This window comes from Eublepharis macularius, chromosome 11, assembly GCF_028583425.1.
Source record: "Eublepharis macularius isolate TG4126 chromosome 11, MPM_Emac_v1.0, whole genome shotgun sequence".
In the NCBI taxonomy this organism is placed as follows: Eukaryota; Metazoa; Chordata; class Lepidosauria; order Squamata; family Eublepharidae; genus Eublepharis; species Eublepharis macularius.
Window position 1 is genome coordinate 65,338,363 of NC_072800.1, and position 26,771 is coordinate 65,365,133.

At 39.0% G+C, this 26,771-nt stretch overlaps 1 protein-coding gene across 1 annotated transcript in view; it reads right to left on the reverse strand.

Moving 5' to 3' along the window:
- The window catches only part of ITGA8 (integrin subunit alpha 8), a 159,148-nt gene that overhangs the window by 100,035 nt on the left and 32,342 nt on the right, over positions 1-26,771 (reverse strand). Inside the window, exons 4-13 of the mRNA XM_054991800.1 lie at positions 23,591-23,714; positions 22,631-22,692; positions 19,854-19,899; positions 18,274-18,399; positions 17,088-17,132; positions 14,728-14,771; positions 13,358-13,414; positions 12,777-12,829; positions 8,697-8,902; positions 7,865-8,056 (exon numbers count right to left, since the gene is read on the reverse strand). Coding sequence (XP_054847775.1) covers positions 7,865-8,056; positions 8,697-8,902; positions 12,777-12,829; positions 13,358-13,414; positions 14,728-14,771; positions 17,088-17,132; positions 18,274-18,399; positions 19,854-19,899; positions 22,631-22,692; positions 23,591-23,714 — 955 coding nt within the window. The remainder of the gene's footprint in view (positions 1-7,864; positions 8,057-8,696; positions 8,903-12,776; positions 12,830-13,357; positions 13,415-14,727; positions 14,772-17,087; positions 17,133-18,273; positions 18,400-19,853; positions 19,900-22,630; positions 22,693-23,590; positions 23,715-26,771) is intronic.

Genomic DNA, 26,771 nt, shown 5'->3' on the forward strand with positions numbered 1-26,771 from the left:
ATTGCAGGTGCCAGACTGTCTGGCTTGACGAACAGCAACAAACAGCAACAAATTAGGCTTGCAATGACCATCTGTTCATTTAGAATGAGGCCTCACGAACAGTTTGTTCGTGAACAGCAGATTGGGCTGTTTGTGGCTTTTTTTTTGTTCCTATTGCTGTTCGTGCCCATATCTAATTACAAGTCCTTCATAATCTTACCGTTTAAATTCCCCTGCACTTAAATTTCTTCATATAAAGATTGCCTTGAAACTTTGCATATCCATATGATGGCTTGGAGCCCACATATCTAGCCCTTCCTCACATGATCAACTAAGGTCATGAGGCACCTCACTTTTGTATTTTGAGGTCTGCTCTACAACCTGTGCTCTACAACTCATTTTCAGTGGCTGCACCTACATTTTGAAACAAGTCTTCTGTAAAAGGTGTAAAGTGGAATGAATCATTGGCTGATTGATGGGGGAGTGAGATTTGTTCCTGGGGTTGCAGTTTTAATTTGATTTATATGTTTCAATTATGTCTTTAACCATTTATGTTTATATTTTGTAAGCTGCCTTATGCATTGTGGAAAGGCAAAATATAATTACTTAAAATATATACATAAATAAAAAAATATTGAAATCAATTAGATCCTTGGATTTAAACTGACTTGGTTTATCAGATATTTTATCAGTTGCCATTATGCTTAATTTCCATTTAAAGTCATTTAGGGTCCAGTTTTAACTTCCACAGAAATCAACAGAAAGTTTTCTTTTCAGCTTTGGGACAGCTTTAACTTTCACAGTGCCAAAATCATGAACGAAAGTTTATAAACATTTTGTATTCTGTGAAAGAAAATAATCAAAATCAAGTGTTTGAACTGTCTACATTATCTGATATCTGGCAGCCCTCTTATTCTAAAAACAGAGAAACACTTTATTCATTGTATTCCTCTTGCTCAAAAAAGCTACAGACGCTACCTGAAAGCAAAATGCTTGAGAAAGTATTCAGAGCAACAAGAAGTAATAAAACTAAAGGGATTGAATTCTTTCCAAATGAAACCTGAAGAAAAAACATTCATGAACTAAAAGACTGAAATATACCATTTCATATACTCAGCTTTTACTAAAAAAAAAAAAAACCCTCAGGATTTAAGAATCTCTGAAACTTTGATTTAAGGAAATAGTTGTCTATAAATCATTACTAAGATATTGCTGTAAGAAACTCCACAGTGCTTGAGATTTAAGATTCCCAAAATGAACTGAATGCACTTACAACTGCCTCCTAAAGGGAGTAAGTCACCTACTCTATGTATAAATAATGAATAATGCCCACTGATGCCCATATGATGGAATGTTTATTAAGTAATTAAATAACCATGGACAGCTTCCAACCTCCCACCCCACCACAACTAACAAGACCCAAGACCTCCTCAGTTTGGTGTAGTGGTTAAGAGCAGCAGGACTCTAATCTGGAGAACTGGGTTTGATTCCTCACTCCTCCACTTGAAACCAGCTGGGTGACCTTGGGTCAGTCACAGCTCTCTCTCTCTGAGCTCTCTCAGCCTCACCTACCTCACAGGGTGATTGTTGTTGTGAGGAGAAGAATAACATACTTTGTAAACTGCTCTGAGTGGGTGGTAAATTTTCCTGAAGGGTGGTATATAAATCAAATGTTATTATTATTATTATCTGCAAAAAAGCAGATAATAGGGTAAACTTCTAATATCCTCTGTGGTCTTTGTTTGCTGACCAAGATCAAAAGACGAGGAGGTACAATGAGCACATAATGGAGGTTGGAAGGTGCTAGAGTAGATAAAAGATTTTTGCTGCATTCACCTCTCCTCAGTAGTCCCTTCTGAAAGTCAGTCCCTGGGGCTGTGGGGACTATATGCTGGGTCAGGGAAAAGGCCTAGCATGAGAATGGCAAAGGGAACAAAATTGCCCTCTCTCCTTCATAAGCAGATCTGTGCTTGCAAAGAGGTGATTTGTGACCCACTTCTCTCACCTCACTGCAGCTCCCCAATCTGTAACATGTTTTACCAAAAATGCTACTTTTCTTGCTATGATGTACTGAAAGGCTAAAGGTAGAGATGGGCATGAAGTGAAATACGAAGTGATGTTCATCACAAACTGGACCATTTTTTGGTTCATGAACTGGCAGTTTGTCAGAGGGCATTTCTGATGACCCATGACGAGTCTCTACCTCTATGATTTTTAGCCCCGTTCATTTGGTTCATTTTTTGGTTCGTCACTGCAGACAGCCTGGCACCAATCAGTCAGTTTCCTAGGGAAGGATGGTCTTTCTGCAGACCTTCTGTTGCTCTAGAAGTGACGTTTTCATGAACCAAACAAACCGGTTTGCAAACCAGGCAATTTCATGCTGGCTTGTGGTTCGTGAAATGTGACGAACCATAAACTGTAACGAGCCACCATTTTCCTGGTTCGTGCCCATCTATAGCTACAGGACAGGACAGGAGGACAGCTCCATGTCCTCTGGTTTGGTATTGAAGTACAGCACAGTGAAGAGTAATTTGGTTGCTTTAGCACTTGGGAAACAGTCCTTGTCTTTCAGTATCAAGCTTCTGAACAGCACTGAAAATAGGAAAATGGCTTTCATATTTCTGTATTGCCTAGATAGCAGGCATATTCTCCAGCCTATAGTTCTGTGCTATCCTCAGTTTCAGCACTGTACAGGAAGCACACAATGGAGCAAAACATAAACAACAGAGAGAAATAAGATGGTGGTTGACAGGCTAATAACCATAGAATAAAATAAAACTAATAAAAGGTACATTTGGAGGAGCTTTGGAACATTTTGCACTTCACAAGCCCCTCCTTCAATTAACTTCATTTTGTACCACAGCTAAATCTTAGCCATATTGGTTAGCCAGGCTTCTAGCTCAAGCCAAATGACACTTTTTATAGTGTCTAGTTATCATCATGTTTTTAAACCCACCCTAGATCCAAGGCGCTCAGGGCAGGATAAGTTATTCCCCCTCCTCTTCATTTTATCCTCACAGCTACTCTATAAGAAAGGTTAAATGGAGAAAGAATGACTGGTCTAAGGTCAGGTGGGGTCATTTCAGTCCAGCATTCTCTACACAACACTATACTGGCTTATCCATAACACTATGTCCCTTAGTAATCCTACTTCCCCCACCTGTCTACACAGCATAAGACAGTGTAACTACATTCTACTACTACTACTAATCATGGTCATAGCATCTTCCCAAAATACAGAAATGTATAGCGGAAATATGGAGCAATTCTGAGTTTCTATAAATCAGAACAATAAGAGATTTGCAAACAACTCAGCATTAAGCTAGGTTGTGTACCCTGGCCCTCATCCATTTATTTTATAAACTGCAGCACTTAGGAAAGCCCTTCTAGGCTTAATTTTCCTTTTCTATTCCTACTCTTCCTTCTTTACACTTATCTTAATTTTCTATAAATAAATCATTCAGTGTAAAACTCTGTGGGTGCAGAACAGTCTGCTATGGGCTTACAACTCTCCCCAAACTTTAAATCCTGCAAAATCCCTTCTACTAAGACACCTAAGGGGTTTCTTCCTGCTGTAGATCTTGATGCACTTAGCAGATGGAATTGTTGATGAATTGTATATTCAGAAGAGTATTGAGGGTTTTTTAAAGAAAGATTTTTTTCTTCTTTCCATACAAGAATATAAATAGAGGAGCCCTCTTGGGTCACACCGATGCTTTATCTCGTCCAACAACCTGTTCTTTTCAATCGCCAGCCAAATGTCCCAAGAGGCTCACGGCAAGATCACCACAGTTAAAGCACTAGCATCCAGAGGTTTACCATCTCTGAAACATGAAGGTACAATTCAGTCATCATGGCTTATTAACCATTAATGGACCTGTCCTCCACAAATTTATTTAATCCCCTTTTAAAGCCATCTAAGTTTGTGGCCGTCACCAAATTCCATGGTAATGCGGTCCACATGTTCATTATGCATTGTTTCATTGTTTTTTTTTTTAAATTTCAGATGTTTCCCCGAGTTATAACTAACAATCTACAAGTCAAGTTAGGTCCAAAAATGTAAGTATAAATTGTGGCATAAAGGTGTAGTAGGTCGATTGAGAGGCAGTGCCACCTCCAGGATTTGTAGGGAAGGGGACCTGAAAAAAACACCACTAGTGAGATCCCTTAAACTGGAAGAAACATAACTTGAAGACAGAGAATTCTCTTACATTTCCTCTGACCTTCTTGGGTGCTCCATGCAAATGGAGAAATTCCACAATTTTAGATTGGTGGGCCTTTCCCTGGGAAACCTCACTGTCTACAATTGATCTGCTCAGATGAACAGCTGACTAAAGCTCTGGTGGTTGACCAATGAATGAATATGAAAACCATCATGGGGATCTCCAGCCCTCTGGAGATCCCCTCTCATGTCTGTGGATGGACTGTGTCCTCTACATTTAATAATCTAGCATAAAAATGTATTTGAAAGGCGTAATGACCTGTCCTGCCAAATCCTTCCCTCTTTTCCTGCACAGTGCTCTTCCAAAAAGAATTGCTTTTTTCTAGTCCCTGCAACCATCAGCCTTCCTCACACAAGCACTCAGCAACTCAAACAGGACATGGACGGGAGTGTCAAAAGTAATTGGATTAAATTACTCTGTAGAATTTAGTTGATCATTTTCTTCCAACTCCTTAGCGTCCCCATACATACAATGCCAAAAAATCAACACTGTGAAGATTAATAATTTATGTTAAGTTTCTTATTTGAAAACTTCACTGAGAATCTGATAAAGAGTCAAGTCAAGTCCTGAATGCTGATTTGGAAGGTTAAATGCCTCTGCAATTTTTAAAATGATGTTTAGGAAAACCCAACACTGAATGCATATTGTAATCAGAATATCTGACCTTGGACTCTGCCCCAGGATAATTTTCAAGGTAGACTTTGATGCTAAATTCTTAACCACAGGAAAACAAATTCCCTACTATGTATGAGTGTATCTGTTAATTCTGACAAATATATCCATTTAGGTTCTCCAAATTCAATCACAACTTGAAAGATTCAGTTTCAAAATATTGTAAAGTTCCTGTCCTCAAATCACATTTTTTTTTGTTTTTGTTGGCTTAAATAGGCCTATTCCAAACTAACTGCAAGTTTTTAAGTAGAACCTATTGGCAGATTATTTTCTTTTCCAATTTAACTATTAATTTAGAACTGTAAGACTGAAAGGGAATTTAAGGTACTACCTGGCACAATTCCATACAACCAAAAGTTCATTTCAGTACTTGAAGATATCATAAAATGAAATATTAAGACTAAAATGAAATGGTATTTTTAAACCAACTAGCTCTATATAGATGAGAAGAGAAAGAAAACCCATCAGAACAAAGTTAATAAATGGTTAAAATCACAAAGGAGAACTTGATTAGAAAATGACCCTGTACAAGTTTATCTTCTAAACAAAAGAAATACAAAACTAAGCATTTATGTGATCCTTTTTAAATCAACAACTGTGTAACTAATAATATATTTATTTTTAAAAAATTATATCACTTCTCTAGGGACCTGGCCAGTTTTACCACAAATATTCTAACAAAAATGATGAGTGTGTATGTTTGCGTATGAAATACACAGCAACATAGTGGTAATGAATTCATTGATCTGTTGTGGGTTCTGGAAAATGGAGCCCCAGTCTAGTTCCAGTGAGAGATTGGCCCCATAACCCATTCCAGTTCCTCATTAATCCTTGTCTCTAATGGTTATCAGTAAATAATTTTGTCTTTAATCAATCATAGGCATTCAAGTTAGTAAAGTTTCCTTCTGCTAATAGTCAGAATCTTTTTTAAAAAATATCCAACCCAAAAAACATACATAAAATTCTGCCTGCAGTTTTCTCCAGATATGATACTGTTGTAGAGATAATGCTGTAGAGATTATACACCACCATCCTTATCAAAAAGGATTCCTTTGTTCATTTTAAAAGCTGGATAGGAGCTTTTTCAATCCAGAGTTCCATAAGAACTTCGGAACTCTAAAGTATGACGAGTTCTAGATAAACCCCAGTCCTTAACAGAGCTGCTTGGAACCGTTCCATTCATCTCACTGGAACATAACTAAGTGTGCATGCTTAAGATAGCAGTCTTTGTTGCATAAAAAGAACCAGAAGGGAATAAAAGACAACACTGCACATTTTAATCCTTCTATTTTCATCCTCTTTTTGCAAAGAACAATGCAGATGAGAACATAAACCTACAACCCTGGCCAGCTGGAATAAGGCAAGCTATGGGACGGGGATGAGGGGGGGGGATCACTGAAACAGTCACAAGGCATAAACTATCCAAAAACATTAGTACAGTAGGTTAATAGAGCACAGTGGCAAAAATACTCCAGAATGTTCATCCAGCATGGTCCCATTAACTCCAGTAAGGCTTATGCCAGCAAAACAATCTAAGGCTTGGACTACAGGAGTTCTACTGTGTGGGTTATGTTATGAACGCCGAGAGCCTTCTCAAATCCTGACAAAGAGAAATGTTGTGGTCTGCTCTGTGCTTGATCCCAGAGGAGAGGGAAAATGGAGAGAATCAAATTAAAATGATGTTGTGCATTTAGACTACAGATGGTGTTGGAACGCTGCCCCAAACTGGATAAGCTCCACTTCAGAAATAAACAGTGCAAGCCGCAATAGTGAAGCAGTGTTGATAAATACCAGATGACATCAGTAAAATATTAATCATTAAGGGAAAAACATTCAAAACTAAACTAATTAGAAGAACAATCGGGGCAGGCAAGCATAGAGGAATATCTAGGACTAAAAAAGAAAATATATTTGTTGTCTAATACGAATATCACTTAATATTTAAATAGCACATTTTTAGGTGGTCTAAGAACTTCACACCTCACTTGTAACAATAATGCAAGGTAGACAGTAGAGACACATTATTATTGCTTCTGGTTGGTATGAGGGAGGGAGAAAGCATGTAGGACAAATATTTGCCCAGAGCAACTCATAGCTCAGTTGAGATATGAGCTATGATTTCAAGCTCATAGTTCATCATCTTAACCATTAAGCTATGCTGCCTTGTAGCAAGTTCATTAAAACATGTTGGCTTGGATCCCACCTACAACTTCCACAGATGGAAAGATATCCAATCTGCAGAAACACTTCCCCATATCCCCCTTTCCCATGCAAGCCAAATGACCCCTAAAATGCTGCTCCTGGGAGCCAGGAAACCCCAGGAATAGCTTGGGAGAAGGAATGGGAGGCCAGCTACAGGAGGGGGGGATTGGTGAAAATCACCCCACCTTGCAAGGGTGGAAATTTTAGTGGGATACAACAGAATCACTATACATTCACATTCACACAACCCAATTTAAACAACCATTTAAGTACAACAACTGCTAACTTCAAGGGTACCAGCTCCTTGTATGGCTTGTTTTAATGGTCTATTTTTCAAACTGATAATTTATTATTTTAATTGTAAGATGCCTTGAACAGGACTCTGGAAGGTGGCCTAAAAATTTCCTAAATAAATAATAATAAAATAAAACACAGCAGCAGGATCACAAATGATAAGACATTATCAGAAGCAATCCAAACAACAGGGCAGATAAGCAATTTTTAATTCATATTTTTGACAGAGAATAGAAAGGTTAATCCTCATTTTAAAAAAAATCCATGTATTCTGTGTTAACCCCATCTTCCATTTCTGATGCTTTCTCTTCACAGGAAAGGAGGTATTTATTTTGTCCTGCTTCAGATTCTCAGAGAAACAAAGCTAGAACTACACACAAAATCTATGCCTCTTCTATTTTTTGACTGCGACCTTTCAAGATGAACAATCTGAGAATGAGGCATTTTCCATAGGAAAAGGGGGTGAAATCCTCTCACTTGTGGAAGAATCTTACCTGGGTAATCATTCTTGTCTATGTCAGAGTCCCCTCTGAGTGTAAAACCAAATCCTGCAGGCATGGGTTGGGAGGCCCACATACCACTGAGAATCTGGGAAGGGTTAGGATTTAACCCATTCCTGGCTCCATTATAAATGAGCACCTTTCCCCTGCTGTCTTTTCCTGCAAATGGTGCACCTACTGCAATGTCTGCAAAAGAAGCGGGCGGGGGGGGGGGGCAAAGTTATAAGGCTGATGATATATTTCTTCTGGGAATAAATGTTAAGACTTCATTTACATTATTTAAAATAGGTGGCTGGTGCTGATCCATTTTTTTCTTGTGTATTACTGTAAGTCACCTTAAGAGCAAGACAATAAGGTGGGATGTAAACTTTAAAACACATACACATCTCTTGCCTACATCTCAACTAATGCTTAGATAAACCAATGCATGATGTGACAGCATTAGTATTCTCCTGCTCAAGTGCATTGACAAATATGTAGTGGGACCCTTAGACAAGCAGAAATTAATGCACTTTTAAGTTTTCCAGGACAGGTAACTCATAACCTTGAAACAAACCACAACATTCACAAGATCCATTCACTAAATAAAATCAGCTTTTTAAAACCATTCATGATGACTTCACCAAAACAAAAATAAAATGTTTGTGAGAATGGGCTTTCAAAATGAGTTGATGGCCCTTATGGTAAGTGAACTGTGAAGTCACATGATACAAGGATGTAACCCTTGGCCACTGCAAAGAAAACTGCCGTGTGATGTGAGCCACTTCCACATTCAACTATCTCTAAGCAACCTGCCTGATTTTTTAGAAGAGACATGATGAATTACCATTGTAGCCATCCTGATTCAGATCTCCAAGATGTGCAATGGAATTGCCAAATCTTCCAAACACATCTATGCCGGACAGTGTCTGTGCTTCTTTGAAGTACAAGGCACTTTCTTGCACATATAAATAAACTTGCCCAACTTCCTTAGGGTTGCTCTCAAATTCACGTTCCATAAAGAGAGGGGCACCAACCAGGATGTCATCAAATCTGCAAGAGGAAAACCAGCATAAGAGCCCAAAAGTTAGAGCAGGGGTCCCCCAACCGTTTTGAGCTTAAGAGCAAGCATTATTGGAATTCTCTCACAGGGTGGTGGGTGCAACCACAAAATGGCTGCTCCAGGAGGCAGAGCCAACTATTAAATGTTAGGGACTGAGATTATGCATAACTCTAATAGTAAACTCTTCAACATTTCAGACAGAAGCTCTGTTACAGGATGCCTTTTAAAATTAACATATTGCTCCATTTCACAGATCTATCAATCCACATTCTGTGGCCCACATCAGAACTAGTTATACAATACTTTCAAACTCACACACAGACTGCAAGAATTAATGGTGGTCATATAACTACTGCCATGGGAACATTCATGCTGGAAAGCGAACAGTGTGTTCAGCCAGGGCTCTCTCTCTAGCTTTCATCACAAAAGCTCTCTGCAACCTAAAAGAGATGCCTTAGAGAAATCTTGCCCTTTCAACTGTGGGAGCTGCAGCTGGAAAAACTGAACAAAATGCTCCAGCTGTATATGTGGTTTCATTACATGAAGTGTGGCCTTAAATCAAAAATAGATGGTTCTTTGAGTCCTTCCTAAATCTATTATTCTATGAATTCTACTATAGGGTCCTCCTTATGGTGGCTTCTTAATGAGTCCTTTTATAGGATACTCAAAGGAATCATAAACTATCAAGTGTTGCTGAGTTTTTATGTTCCACTTTTATACTGAAAACTGGTAGTATTTCACATAAAGTAATTCCACAAATTGCGGGGTGCTGCTGTTGTGAAGGCCACTGTGGCACAAGTACAGGGCACTCCCAGCTCTGTCACCTGAGAAGAGACTATCCCAAATTCCTTTTGGCAAGGGATTCTCAAGTCTGATTTTATGAGTTCCTGCCTCAGATCAGTGACTCGTAAGATCAAGGTACTTTTGCTTATTATCTTTGCTATACATTGTTTTCCATTTCTCAATTTGGATAAGAAAAACAATGATGTCAATTTTGCTTCTACTTGTGACCCCCCCCCACCCCCAGTCTCCTTCATTGTTCAAACAGTGCGTGGGGAGTTGTATGTTTTAAAACATCTGTTTGCTGTAGACATTTTTAAACCAAGAAACATTTCTGCTTGTCTTCAGTTATAAATAGTTTGATTCCTGAGCCAAACTCAAGCTAAAAGGCAGGAGAATAATGCAATGGTCCATTCCATGTACACAGAACTGCTCGATCCACTGTTGTACTCTTGTACTGTTTTCACGGTTATGCCATGCTGTCGGTACTCATAAACTGAGCTATTTGTTTGCTTGAGCTGTGCATTTAAACAGGAGGGGCACTACTACTTCCTTTTTAATAACATAGCATTCAAAAGCACTAGCTGACCACCTGCTGAAATTTTATACAATCCTTTTGTATGCTGCTGGGCAAAAAACAGCAGGAGTGCAGGAGATTGTCGAGAGGTTAGAGTCTATGCATGTGAAACTTTGATATGGTACAAATAAAAGATTGCTAATGTATTTTTATTGGACGCATGATTTTAGCCTAATGTAAGTAATTCTCCCCCACTCGATGAATGATGTGCATAAATTGCTCTCCAACTGGCATGGATTGTTTTGACCACTGGTTTCTGTTTAAATGGTGCTGCAGAATATAATAGATATGTGCACCATTAGCCCAACAACCAAAGACCCATCCAGAGCCCATCTCCCTTTAGATCATGAGGAAAGGGATGGGAGGAAGGTCATTAAGAAAGTATTTTCTCCATGTATCTGATTATTGTCTAGAAAAACCATGGTTCATGTCTCTTGATCCTATCCTCTTCTCTCTCCAGAAAATTTCTTCTCAAATCTTTATAAAGAATGCATAGATGAAGAAGAAATGGAGAAATATTTATCTGAGGTACCAATTTAAAATTTTACATCCAAGCACAGAAGAATTTTGAATCAAGTGGAAACGATACAAGAATTAATCATGCTATAAAAAAACTTTAAAAAGATAATATCCTTGGTCCAGACGGATCGATGGCAACATATTATAAATGCTTTGAAGATATATTAGTCATACCTTTGCAAAGTGTAATGAATGAAATACAAGAGAGAAAGCATATACTACCAACTTGGCAAGAAACAAATATAACTGTAATACACAAGGAACAGAATGATTCATTATTACTACAATAATATAAATCAATCTTACTATTAAATGTGGATTATAAAATTTTTACAACAATAATGGCTGAGAGATGAAGAAAACGTATTGTAGACTGAATTCATGAAGATCAAACAGGATTTGTTCCAAAGAGACATTTGAAAGATATCAGATATTTGTTGCATTCAATTGAGTTTTCAAGGAGAAAAAGAGAAAAAATGACATTTATGTTTTTGGTTGCAGAGGAAGCTTTTGATAACATATCTTTGCTATTTTTAATGAAAGTACTTCAAAATATGAACCGTGGAACCGAATTTTTAAATTGGATGCAAAGTATTTATACAGACTAGCAAGCTAGACTCTTAGCAAATGGCTCTTTAATAGGGAAAATTGAAATAGTAAAAGGAACTTGACAGTGTTGTCCAGTATCACCACTATTATTTATTTTGGCAATGGAAATATTTGCTATAAAAATTAGACAATATACCAGAATTGCCAGAAAAAAAGAAGATAAAGAAGAATACAAGATGAAAAGCTATGCAGATGATGCTATTATATCAGTGATAAAACCAAACATTTCTTTGAAATATATAATGGAACAATTAGATTTGGAATTCATTCTGGATATAAACTGAATAAAAAGAAGACCAAGATAATGTTATTAGCAGCAACCAAAGCAGAAAAAGCAGAGATAGGAAAAACAACAGAATGCGCTGTCATCAGAAAGGCCAGTAAAATATTTGGGTATACATGTAACAGGACAAAATGATAATCTATATAAAGATTATTATTGAGAAATCTAGGCAAGCAGTACTGAAGATTTACAAAGATAGGCAAGGCTGACCTTTAAAAAAATCTAAATCGGCCTGCTGCGGAGCATGGGAGCACTGCCAAGGCAGTGTTATGGGCTCTGGAGTGCTCCCAGGTTTCACGGTGAGCTGATTTCGGCCCCCAATGGGCCCGATTCAGCCCACTGCAGTGCATGGGAGCGATGCCGGGAGGGCCTCAGAGACCTCCTGTGCTTCACAGTGGGCCAATTTAGGCCCCAAATGGGCCCAATTCAGCCCATTTGGGGCCCAAATTGGCCCACTGCGGAGCGCAGGAGCATGCCCCGGGAGGTGCATTCCTCCACCTTTTCCCCACTGGCCAGGAAAGTGCGGGTGGGGTGGAGGGTGGAAGCAGGGGATCCCCCACCCTAGCAGGGAACCGACAACCCTAGATGACACAACAAATCCTGCTCTTCAACAAAATTTAAGCTTCGGTATGAGCACTTCCACTGGAATACTTCAGCAGGAAACAAGCAGAAAAGAATTTTAACAGAATAAAGATCAGATCAGATCAGATTCTTTATTACAGCACTTAGCCAGTACATCAGAATAAATATAAAATCAATTTTAAAGAAACTTCTCAAAATGGTGCAGGGGTACTCGGGAAGAGAGCATTGTTTGTCATCAAAGGTAACATACACATTAGCCAATGGATGACCTGAAACTCATGCAATTGCAATGCATGTGGAATGCCAAATTTAGGAGCCTTGTTCTAACTAAAACATAAACGACATGCGTAGTTAAGCAGTAATTTCTCTCAAACCACTTAGTCGTAAGCACTCCCACAGACTTCCAGGGGGCAATTTAGAATTACATGGCCTGTATCAATCTAAATCAAAAAGTGGGAGAGTATAAAATGGAGCCATGTTATCATGTTATGAATATGTTATCATTGCAACTTACCCATCGTTGTTAACATCCGAGACTGCGACTGTGTATCCAAAGTAAGATGCCATCTGTGAATAAAGAGCATTCTTACTTTTATATCATGTATCATTTAAAAAACTCATTTGAAGCTGGCAAATTTCTGTTGCATCCCAAATTATTTATTAAATCTTCCATCTTAAAATATATATTGGGCAATATTTCACTGGGTGGTGTTATAGGGCTGAACTAGATGCGACAGTGTCCTTGTGTCCACCATGAGGTTGTCAACGCCATTTTAAAGTGATTTTAAAATGCCATGTGTGCCTGATTCTGAACAGGCCTGCAGCAGAGTGCTTTTGTTTTCCCGCACGACTTTTCAAATGCTGAAACAGCAGCGGGGTGTAGAGGTACAGATGTTTTGGCACTTGACAAGGTGCAGGGGGAGAAGCAAGAGTGCTTTAGCCTACCATGCTGCAGACTGTCACAGCATTTTGAAATTGCTTTAATATGGCAATTGGGTCCTTGTGACAACCACAAAGACACTGTCACATCTAGTTTGGCCCACAGTCCTGCACTAGAAATGCTGTTATGTAGAGTTATATCACTGATCCCTTTACCTGTTCTCCAGTGAAATTCTGAAGGAAGGTTAAGTCTGTGGAATTAATAATTGAAACCTGAAAACAGAAAAATATAAAGGATCCAATCAGATCATTAAAATGTTACGTTCCAGAAAACATTAAAAAAAATGTAATTTCTACTCTTTCACCAGTTCCTCATTCTTACAAATCATTTAGATCAGGCTGTGGCAATGAAGTAGTATATGATATATTTAAATGATATCAAAAATGTCTTCCTTATATGGTCTTTAAAATCATTAAAGGTATTCAAATTTAATTAAACAACATTTTCTCATCCAATAGGAAATCTTTTCTCATATCCTGTCCAAAAACTACTGAATATGATATACAGCCCACGTACATACGGGGCAACCATCACAAACTATGAGAGATGCAGCTCCATTAATGTATGTTTCTTTCTTATTAGTAAGTGGGAAGGTCATTGCCCCACCGTCTTGCCCTGCATCAGGGAATAACTCTCCACTGTCTTCCTTATATAAGCCTTTCAAATACTGGAATTTTTTTTGACCACATACTCCTGAATCTTCCTTACCCTAGATTAATTATGCCTATGTCCTTATCATTTCCATATGTGAGATATGTTTAATGGGTCTTCTGTCCATCTTTCCTGGATTCTCTCAGGCTTGACTGTATCTTACAATTCTGTGCTCTTCACAGACCCAAGTCTCTGTTCCTTATTTCAATTTGAGAAAATGCAGCTCAACTATTCGTCAAAGCCAAAATAACATATTATGTTGTGCTTCTATCCTACACTTGCACCCTGGGGATTTTATTCTTTCTACTTTGCTTGGATTCCTTCTTAGGATATAGCACCAAACCTGGACATCCCTCCCCTCCTCAACGAGAGTTGAGTGGAGGGGCACAATTTCTGGACAGCTACAGTCTACTGATCTGCAGAATTAGCTCTTCAGGCAGCATTATTTTTTGTCTCCTAAAGCCCTGTGGAATTGCATGGGAAGGTGCTGGATAAAGCTGCTCTCTGGACATGTACAAGGTCTTTGCTGTACTTTAAAGAGTCCAATCAAATAATTAATCTGTAGAGATAATATCTTTGCAAAAAAAATTCATTTGATTGTTATCTAGAGCTACAAACCTGTGCACTATTAAACCACTTAACTACCAGATTGACCTCAGTGGAATTTAGGCAGCCTGTGTGCAAGATTTCAGCCTAAAGTAGGATGTTCAATCAAATTCTATGAATAATGGATTTTTTAAAATACGTAAACATCAGGAATTAGTTATTCACACGCACTCACACACACAAATACTGAATTTTGTCCTTGGGAAATACAAATAAACCTTGTGCAATTTGAATTGATATTGGGGGGAACAATTGGTAGATTACGTACATATCCAAAGTTCTGCGCACCTCTTGGGATTCCGGCAACCAGCTCTAAAATAAAATTAATAGTCTGAAAGTTAATTTAATGGGATATCTGCTCACACAGCAATTGCTCAGAAACTGCTTGTGGGTAACCTCCATAGTTTGAGGGGATGCCAGTTTGCTTACTGAATTTTATCCTTTTCTGCAAAAAAAAAAAGGGGGGGGGCCCAAGAGGGACCGGCAATGTTTGATGTCTAACACTGCTTTAAAACGCAATACAGAATACTGCTTGAAGATGGTATTCTCAGCAGGGTCTGGAGGCACAATGAAACTCTTGCCTGCTGTCCCCTCCCACAGAAAATTCTGATCTGTTAACACCCCCAGATTGCATTCATTAGTCAACTATGATATTGTAAAGCCAACTAACATATGTATTTATTTTTTATTTTACTTTGTTTATATTCCACCTTTCTTCCCAATGGGGACCCAAAGAGACTTACATTTTTCACCTCTCCTCCATTTTATCATAGAATAGAATCATAGAATCATAGAGTTGGAAGGGGCCATACAGACCATCTAGTCCAACCCCCTGCCCAGTGCAGGATCAGCCTAAAGCATCTCTGACAAGTATTCATCCAGCCTCTTCTTGAAAACTGCCAGTGAGGGGGAGCTCACCACCTCCCTAGGCAGCTAGGCATCAACCCTGTGAGGTAGGTTAGGCTGAGAGTGTGTGACTTATCTAGGGTCACTCAGCAACCTTCCATGGCAGAGTGGGGATTTGATCTGGAGATTCCCAGATCTGGCATCCTACCACATTGGCTCTGTGCTGATATTGGTAGAATGCAGAGGCTTATAGATCTGCAGATCAATTTTACTCAAGCTAACAATGGCTTCTGAACGATTTCTAAAGCACTAGATGTGGACCAGCCACTGCTTCTATTCAGTACTGATAAGGAATTGACATTTTAGGGTATGCAGCAATATTATCCATCAAAAGGAAAGAAAACTGATTCCACACACTTGATTCTACACTCATAAACTCCAAAGTGTGATCCAGAGACCTGCACAAGAAAACCTAAGAGTAGCTCTGCTGACTCAGACCATCGATTCATCTGTTCCAACATCATGTGACCAACCAAGTGCCCTAAGAAGTCTTGAAAGCAGGCCAATGTGTCCCATTTTGTCAGCAACTGGAATTCAGATTTTCACTGTCTTGGAACATACAGAGCTTGACAGAGAAAACATTTCATCCATTAACTTGATCCATTGATTCATATATGAATATACACTCATGGAAACAAATATATGATGATGTACAAAAAATACAGAAACTCACTCAAGGAGAAGTTCCGTGTGTGCACTGCATACAGGATTCTAAATCAGGGACCATATATATATAAAAACCAATACCACGTTCAGGAGCATTTAGACACAGAGATAACTGCAGAATGCACATTAAACTTTATCAGTTCCATTGCTCCACTGATTCTAATGGCTCTCTGATCTGCGTAAGGGGTGGTTTGACAATAAATGTTCTATCCCTTTGAGCAGCCCTTTCCTTTTGGAAATGTGTGCTCAAGTGGACAAATGTAATGAGTGGACTGTGATCTTCACTGAAAGGTTGTTTAGAGGGTTTTTTTTTTGACACAATGGCATCTAAGTCATATTGTACTATAGATAAAACCACAATCAGGTGCAACAGTATATTATTAGAGCTAAACAGGCAAATACTCATCTATGATCAAACTGTATGTCTCAAGCCCTTAAAAGGGATTTGCCCACCTGATGGTTTTCAAAAGCATGACTAAATCATTCAGATTTAACACCCATTCCCAAAGATATTAGGTCTTGGTGAGACAGTGTGATATAATACTTAGTATGTCAGAGCAGAACTAGGAAACCACAGGCTCAGATCCCAATCAGCCTTGAAAGTCACTAGGTAATCTTGGCCAATCTCTCTCTCTCTCAAGATTGTTGTGAAGGTAAAATGGAAGAGGGGCATGGCAGAATAAAAAATATGATAGACAGCACAATCTTGGATGTCGCTGGCAACAGTTTATCTGAATGCTGTGGCGGGAAGCATTGCCATAAACATGGGGGCTGATGAAAGCCACATCTGTGATTACTAGGCTCACATATTACATTCTTCCCTTGAGCAAGCTCATCAGGACTATTCATATGGCTACATTGTGCAAACTGGTAATACATGTATGCAAGACCTACAACCTAAATATTTAACAATGCACTGTAATAGTGCAGTCCTATGCAGAGTTGTCCCAATCTAAGCCAGGTGATTTCTTTTTCTTTTTATAAAGAAAAATAAACTGTGTACGATAACTAAACTACAGAAACACGTAGTTATACAGAAAGATCAGAGCTTCTTACCTTGCTGAAAATCTCCAGTAAATTCACCAGCAGTCACAGAGTATCCTGTTTAAAAACAAAACTACAAGCATGAAACCTGACAAACCACTTATACCTAAAGGGAGACACTCATGGAAGGTCAACCAGATTGTCCCTCTGTTTCAATAATCTCCATTAAAAAAAGTTTATAAACTAGAGTACCTAAGGCCAGGAAAAGGAAAACAATTTGTCAAACTTTTATGACTAACTTCATTGTATGTCTCAGATGCACAATAAATCTATGGACTGAAATGGCTAGGAAAAGCTACGGCTGTAATTATATCTCAAGATGAGCTGCTAGAGCATTAATACTTTATAATTCAGCTGGATGTAATATTTATTTTGCCACTAGTGGGATTCACAGTCTGACCTGTCCATGTAACACACTGAAAGAGAAGTTATATGGTCCCTTATTTCACAGTGTAAACATTGCCTGTATTCAAGGTATGAACACATTGTCTTGTAACATTTGTACACGTTCTAAAGCAAAATTTATAGTATGCTGGACAATTGTAAAGGCATCTTTTGAACAAGGCCAGATGACTTTGTTCTGGATGCATATTTAACAATACCTGAAGGATGTAAAGTGGGTAATAATGCACAAGGTCTTCAAAAAGTAAACTGAACCAAAGATCTGTGCAATCAAGGTTTCAATATTTGGGATTGTTGTCAAGCAGGAAACACATATTTATAACCCCGATTCCAGCAGTAGTTAAGGGCAACTGAGATGTGTAACATTTGGAGTCACTAGATGCAAAGGCAAACCCCCAATTTCATTAAAAGACTCATCCAATTAAGAGCGCTAGGGCTTCAACTAACATCAACACACACATTTAATAATAACATTTGATTTATATACCACCCTTCAGGACAACTTAATCCCAACTCAGCGGTTTACAAAGTGTACTATTATTATCCTCATAACAATCACCCTGTGACTGACCCAAGGTCACCCAGCTGGCTTCAAGTGGAGGAGCAGGGAATCAAACCCGGTTCTCCAGATTAGAGTCCTGCCGTTCTTAACCACTACACCAAACTGGCTCTGGCATCATGCACAGAATGTTTGTTACACTTATTGTGACTCACTTGCTTGGAAACAGCAAATGCTTTTATGCCACCTTTCCAGACAAATTAATGCCAAGTTCAATAAAACTGTTCTGCAATTTACCCAGGTAATTGTCATCATATATTGATGGTGCGACTCCAGTTTGTTTTTCTCGAGACAATTTCCTCAAAATGTTCTTGAATGAATAGTCTGTGATAATATCTGCTATGCTGCTGGTGATAATTTGACCTGCAATTCAAAATAGATTAAAGATAAAATGACAGGACGAACTACTTACAGAATTCATTAAAGAATTAAGATTACATTTCCAAATATGCCACAGTGATGAAGAAGGCAGTCTATCAGTTAAACAGTGGCCAGTATTGCAATGCAGTACTTAAATGTATTGTTACCAGGATATTTCTATGTATTGTTTTTAAAAGACAGCATTTATAACATACAATTCTGTTCTAACCACAAAAAGGAAATCTGCATCATTATCACAATATGGATCTAACCCATCAGTCCTTTATAAGCATATATCAACAGTGTTAGGTCTACCAATTGATTTCTGCTGTCTAACCCCCCAAATGCTAAAAACTGCCAATCAGCCCAGTAACACCCATTTATATCAAGAATGTGTTGTTGTACAGTCATGTCATAAAGACACTTCGTTCCTGCAACAGCTGCATCATTCAGCTGGCAATTGCAGTAATTATCTCCTGGAAACTATCCCTAAAAAGAGTTAAATAACTTCTCTCTTCCTTTGAAAATGTAGCCCCTATGGCTGCATTAAAAAACTCCTAAAATCTACAAAACTGATAGCAAAACTAAATGCAATATATATTCCATCTTTGAGATAAGTAAACGTTTCTCCATTATAATTACAATGTTACAAAAGCAAACCATACATCAAAACTGGTTGAAGAGTGCAATAAAAATATACAATCTTTAAATGCAGGTAGAGCCAGTCAAATTCATCTATTTATTGCCATCTGTTCTCCTTCCATCTTTGCCCATGTCTCTTAATACCAACAAGTGATGTACACTAGGCAGGTAAGCCGCTTGTTACCTTGGGATATCAAGTACCATTTCCATTTGTCTGTTGCATAGTTGTACAATCACACACATTTATGGCAAGGCTTGCTGAGACAGCATTTCTCAAACACTAGGTAAGCGTATAATCATTGTATCTTCAAAAATAAAGCTCTGTGTAAAGCCTGGCAAGTCCTGCTCCAAACAACACATCAGCTATTTTAGCTTAATTTGCTATGCAGGATATGGTAAACCCAAAGTGGTACGCATGGATTACAGGAGCATGGAAAGGCAATTATGAATCCGCCTTGAGCGCTGCAAACTCAACCAGTAACAAACATAAATGAAAAAGTCCTGCAAACTATGCTACCTCAGAGATGACAGATGAAAATAAAGTTTGCCCATTGACTTCTGATTTTTCATTAAAGGGTAAAATGCTACATGTGAGGAAAGCATCAGACATATTGCCCATACTGTATAATTCAGAATATGACTTTATAAACCAAACAGGGCTGAATGACAGATATTACCAGTTGGCAGTCATGTGAATAAGGGTAGACTACGACTCTGAGTGATTTTTTAAAAATTAAAACACACACACACACATATCCAGGCATTACTTTAGCTTGTCATTCCTTCTCTTGCTCTGTGAATGTAGGTGAACATACCTTGCCAGTAAAAGCTGCCAGGTCCTCCCACTATGAGGTCTCCATTCTATATCCATGACAGACAAGAGGCAACATTAATTTATGATTAATAATATGCCTAAGATACCAAATGTAAACATTTGAAACTGATTCAAATAATTATCATTAATAAAATAGCATCCAAGAGCCAGTCTGGTTGGGAAATAAAGGATGTTAGCTACAGTTTGAGACAGTGATGCTCACGGATATTCGCTTCATGTTTTCACTGAAAAATTTCCAACTGAGGTCAAGGCATTTTTCTTAAACTTTAGCACTGAGTTGCAGTCTACTTATTTAAGATACTCATGAGAAGCTAAGCTTCACAGACTTTACAGAAAGAGGCATGCCATTCTTGGTATAATAGCAAGAAACAGCTTAAAGGTAAAAGTAATGATGGCATCTCAAACACTATATACTGCTTTGAAGTGCTTTAGAATCTCTCTTTTTTACATCTACTCAGTAAGATAGATAATTATAATTTCTATTCAGTAGGGGCTTGTGGTGGGACATAGGGACTGAATATGCCACATGAGCAACTGAGAGAAGGAGTCCTATTTTCCTACCGGTGGGCATCAGCTTGGATCCCATCTAGAATTTCTGTGGATACGAGAGGGGCAATTTCCCCCATTCTCCCCTGCCAAAGCATCCCCAAATGCCCCTACAATGCTATTTCTACTGGATGGGAACCCCCAACAACTGCTTGATAGAATCAGGAGTCGGACACCCGATTGTCAAAAATCACCCCCTCCTTTTGCCTGTGAAAATTCTAAGTGGGGTTTAATACATCATTTGGCAGTAGCAGGTACAAAAAAACATAGTTCAACAGGAGAACACATGCTCTTCATGCAAATGCCCCAGGCTCAATCTCTGGCACCTCCAGTTAAAGAACAAATAGCAGGTGTTGGGGAAGACCTTTCCCTGTCTTGAGAAATGGAGAACTACTGCCATTCCAAGCAGAGAATATTGTGAAAGACAGACCAATAGTCTAACTCAACATCAGATGGTTTCATATATATTGTCATGGTTATGGATTAAAATATGGGCTGAACTGACCCTTCTCTTGCGTTCTTTGGTTTACAGGGATATCCCTTTATATCTCTGTCAGCTCTAAAGTATTTGCAGCTGATGTGAGGAAATCTGTAACCGGAGAAAATGATCAAAGACCACAGGCTTTCCTTATCAGAGGAAACCATACTTGTTTGCTACTTAACACGTGTGTTAAACCATATGAAATAATGTTTCATCAACTTAATTCAGCCTTCATAAAAAATTTTGTTCATGTGTTTGTTGCAGCATATGCTCTTCCAAATCACAAAAGGGCTTTTTACAGGGAAAAGAAGTCGAATACACAGACATTTGTATTTTTCCTCAGATAAAACAGGAACCAAATGTTTATTCTTGTTCCAAAACTACAATTGGCTCAAAATATGGTTGCTAGGTTACTACTGGGAGCCAGATACAGGGATCGTATCACCCCAGTGCTAAAAGATCTATACTGGATGTCCAAGTGACACTGAGCACAACTTAAAGTGCTGGTTCTTATTTTTAAGGTCCTAAACAGCTTGAGGGCAGGGTACTTGAAGGACTGCTTCCTCTGATACTGTACAGCCAGCTAGTTAAGATCCTACTTTCAAGACCTGATCCATGCCCCCACCTGTAAAGGTGAAGTACTAGGAACCAGAGACAGGGTTTTTTTCAATGGTGGCGGCTCACCTTTTGAAAACCCTCACTCTTGAGGCTCTCCTGGCACCAAACATAATATCATTTAGGCTTTTAAGTGGGGGTTAAATTAAATTTTACAGAATACCAACCAAACCTACTGGAGTGGTGCATTCATCTAACAAAACTTTTGAGTTTTCTGAAGCTTCCAAAGGTCAATCTAACTATGATGGTGTGTTAAACATACACATACATATCCCTCCTTCACTGCCATGAATGATAACCATTATTGAGTGGAAGGTCATTCCTTACACCAGCCAGTGGTGGAAGCCATATATTATAACTACAACAACAACAACATTTGATTTATATACCACCCTTCAGGATTACTTAAAACCCACACAGAGCAATTTACAAAGTATGTCATTATTATCCCCACAACAACAAACATCCTGTGAGGTCAGTGGGGCTGAGAGAGTTCCTAGAAGCTGTGACTGACCCAAGGTCACCCAGCTGGCTTCAAGTGGAGGAGTGAGTAATCAAACCCGGTTCTCCAGATTAGAGTCCTGCCGCTTTTAACCACTACCCCAACCCACCCCAATGACCCCACACTGTATTTATTTTATATCAGAAGAACAAACATTGAAAAAGAAAGGCTTGTGCAAGTTCCACTAAGACATCCTTCATAAACTTTGTTGCCAAACCACCTTAAAATTCATTTGGTTAACTAGGGTCTTGACTGTAAAAACATTACTGTAAAAACATTAGATATTAGTATTTTTTTTTATTAGAAACCAATTACAGATTTAATCTTTTGTCTTTTAATCAGTTCCTTAATTAAATGTAAGCCTGCTTAGGTGCACAGAACCAGCTGGAGGCCCATCCCAATTTATGATTAATATAAGAAATAGAGATAACTACCATTTTAAAAACATTGTAAATGAAGCTAACAGGTTTCAGACACTGAACATGGCATAAGAAATGTTTTTATAAAAAGATCAGTCAGGAATGATGGATTGGAGGTGAGACATATGCCTTTCAGAGTAAAGATGAAAGAAGCTAGTGGAACCAGGGCCAAGTCAAACATCGTTGACTCTCACCTTGTAAAAATCTAAGCTGAATCCTGCTTGGCAGAAACCTTGTCCCTCAGGATCCGGATTGTCTGTAGGTATCAAAAACTGAACACTGAATTAATTTCATAACGTAAAATGACTCAGATTTTACCACATCAAATGGATAAAACTTTCTCAGAAGAAAGAGCTAACAGGCTGCAGGTCTAATAGGTTGTTGTTTTAGTGCTGAAATTCTTTCTGAGCCACGTTCCAGTTCCAAAGTAAAATTTGACCATTAGATGCTGACATCAAAACTGGTCTGTGAATTTTGCTAAGGAAATCTGATCTCAGCACCAGTTCAAATTTGGAAACTGGTTTGGCAAGGTCAAAGGTAAATCTGCAACATGAAGTGCATCTTACCCTAACAACTTTAGGTTTCATGGATCTTTTCTACAGTCCAGTGTAGCCTTTGAACTTCCCTGCCTGAACAACTGGCCTTAAGCTGTGACCAATACTTTTATGTATTTAATCACTAGGGACATACAGAAGCTGTATGGAGATTTGTACAATTTTGCATTATATAAAACTTCCCTATCCTATACTGTATCATAACATATGGCTTATATGCTCCCAAAATAGTATATTTATCTCCGTACAGGTTGAACCTGTAGGCTGCCAATTCTATAAAGAGAAGTTTCCATTTGGAATAATCAGCTGCTTTTAAAAGTTGGCTTCTGCTTATCAGGATCTGTTTGCTATATCTGAAACCCTTTTAAATTAAGCCAATTCTGTCTTCGCATGTCAGCGTAATAGCACCCACCTCATCTTTGCTCTTTTAATTAAATACAAATGCATCCAAGTGGAAACACATACACACACTGAGGATGACTCTTTTTAACTGAAATCCTCTATGCAGATGTCAGCCCATAACAGTCATTAAGCCAAAACTACACCTGAAAGTGTGAAGAACGTATTAGGATGATGTGGAACATACTGAGAAAAACTTACTATTGCGACAAGGAGAATATTCGGCATAGGCACTGAAATTTTGAATTGCTACATAGCAGGTGCCAACTGGATCCTTTTCAGGTATAGGCTTCAGGGTCCTCCAGTGATACAAGGGAGCACAAGCCTATCAAAACACAATTTGCACAGCAAAAGCCTTTAAAGTTCACCTGTGTTTAGTTAGGGTTTTTCCCAGTAAGCATCAGATATGCCATAACAACTCATTTTTGCTGTACCAGAAGTATTTGTACAAACTCACTTTTATCTCTGTGCTCAACAGATGTAGTGAGAACCAAGTCCCATTGGTATCAATGGAACCTCCAGTACACGCATAAAACCTAGTCCCCACTAACACCAGTTAAAAGGATGTGAGGCAACATGGCAGGAAAAGACCTCCAGAGAGCACAGCTGCACTAACGAGCGGGTTACATGAGCCAATGAAATCAGCAAAAGGCAGGATCACATGCATACATTCATACAACCTTCCATGTAGGCTGGCTCAGGAATGCCATCTTAGGACAGATTCAGACAATCAGGAAATAACCATGGGTGTTGCAAACTTCAAACACGATTGCCAGTTGGACTCACTGTGCTCGATCTGTCTATTTACATGCAAGTCAGACCTTCACTGGATTGGCTCAATGTTTTTGTTTGAATTGAATGCCATGTTCAAGCATCTTGACATGGGGCACTGTGCTGGGGCTCCCGCTGGGCAGGGCATGCTCCAATGCTTCCCCGAAGGTCTCTTGCAGACCTCAAAAGTAAACGGAGGGGAGGAGGTTAAGGTCACCCTCTTCCGCCTCATCTTCCTTGGCAATTCCCTGTCTCCAGGAGTTGGTCAGTTGGTTGGTCAACTTTGTCTCACCCCTGGGATTCCTGGGATTCGGAGGCCACCTTCTCAGGGGTGGAGAACTCTGTAATGGGATGCCCTTCCTGTTCCCCCTTTCTGTTGGTTCAGCAGTGGTTGGCTAACCCCACCCTCCACTTTCCCTCATTGCTACTGGTGAGGGCGTCAAGTGTCTGGGATAAGCAGTCACTTGTAGTAAGCCTGGACAACACTGTAGTCTACCTGGTGGCCTATGGGCCAAAGTTCTGCTATCTGTCAATCAAACTTGGAATGAGTCAGAATGATGAACAGATATTACAGAGTAGCTCCCCGGTCTTGCATCAGGCTGGAAGAGGATGAGTGAAGAAGAGTGTTAAATAGTGGGTTCAGACATGAGGTAATTCACCAGCTCTTTATTTAGCAGGAACACAACACACCGACAGACTGAACAGAAGCCCTCAATATATATACAGCAGCTCCACCCCAAGAATAACTGATAGCCAATGAGAACACATACTTTACAATACCATCATTTGCATAAACTATATACAATGTATGAAGTAGGCAGGCCACTGATTGGTCTTTATTATAGAGGACCGATTGGCTGCTGCCTTGAGAAAGTAACCAGTGATATTGCAGGGATTATGGACCAATGAGAATGCAGGCATTGGGAGCCTTGACTGAACCTTAAGCTCAACACAGTATAGTGCATTACAATCAATACAGTAACTACTTTAGAGGCCTTGCTCGGCCAACTCTGCCCAGTACACAACAAAGAGAATAAAGGCTGGGGTTTACTAGTAATGGCGGTTGTTGAAGGTAGAGTATGAAGAACTAGAGCTTCTGTGCTTTTTCTGGTTGAATGAAAAGCAACACCAATGTCACAGGCAATGTACAGTTGTGATAAGACTGGATTACCTTGATGTACAATTACACATGTGCTGGGTAGATGGAAGAATGTGCAGGAATCCATTCAATGTATCGTGCTGTTTTGTTTCCTACGCATCACCTACACAATCAAATGCTAATGCAGAAGTGCTGGCCTCTTCCTAGCAGAAAAGTCTGACAACTAGCACAAACCACTGATCAATAGATTTGGAAAATAATGCTTTCAAGCTTCTAAATGAGACCAAAAATTGATTACCATTGTCAGCTATGTGATCACAGTAGCCAGCTTCCACTACTTGACTTCCTTTAGGAGGCACCCTTCAAACAGAGGCCTTAACTCAAGCTTGACAGGTTTATTTCTAGAGATAATGACTGCTCCAGTTTTAAAAAACAGAAAAGATATACAGCACCAACATGGTTCTTGAAGCATCTCTACTATCCCACTTCAGCCTTACTAATACCTGGCATTTGTATAATGTTTTCTATGGTTCACAATGCTACCCATGCTTTATTTTGGAAATGCGTAGAAGTCTACAAGGTTGGTCAATATTAGTATCCCCAAAGAGAAGATGGGAGACTGAGTGTAGTAGCATAGCCACTTGCCTAAGACCATTTAGTGTATTTGCGGAAGAAGTGATATCTGAACCAGGGAGTTTCTGGGCTCAGCTTAGCCAAGCCACTACTGATCTCCTTTACAGAATCTTCCTATGGGAAATTTTAATCATTTTGTTTTTCTAAATGATAGTTGACGTTTAAATTATTTAACATGATGCAAGAACACTCCCATAAGCGTCCATCCAAAGACACTTACACTTTACTACCCTTTAATCCCTACACATAACCCCTCCATGCAGTCAAAACATGAAAAGAAGCTATGGGCATGCTGGCCCTATGCCCTGCAATTGCTGGCTTGCAATCAGGGAGCTTTCATGCAAAGGAAGGGTACACTCTCTCAAGACTTTCTCCCCTTGATCAGAATGTTTGGAAGGTTACAAGGGAGGGAGCCTCTACATGCATGCTACATCCGCACATAGGTAGCATCCTCACAAACTGGCCCATCATGCATAGATGGGAACTGGTGCCAGTATAATTGTGCCTGTTCTCATTCTCCACATAGTGTCTGAATGTTTGGAGAATTTGAAAATTTAGCATCTTGTTCTCTTGCGAATACTTCCCAGAAAGTAAACCATTTTATTTATTTATTTATTTATTTATTTACTTACTTACTTACTTACTTACTTACTTACTTACTTACTTACTTAAAACATTTGTATGCCACCTTTCTACCCAAATAGTCTCCCTAAAGTGGCAAACGTTGAAACACTGAAAAAATTAAAACATTTTTAAAAATTTAAATTTAAAACATTTAAAATAGTATAAAAATATGCCAAACGAAACAAGATCTCCATCTGCTGTCAATTGAGGGGGACAGATGAATCTTCCTGGGAAGGAAGTTGCAAAGTTTTGGCA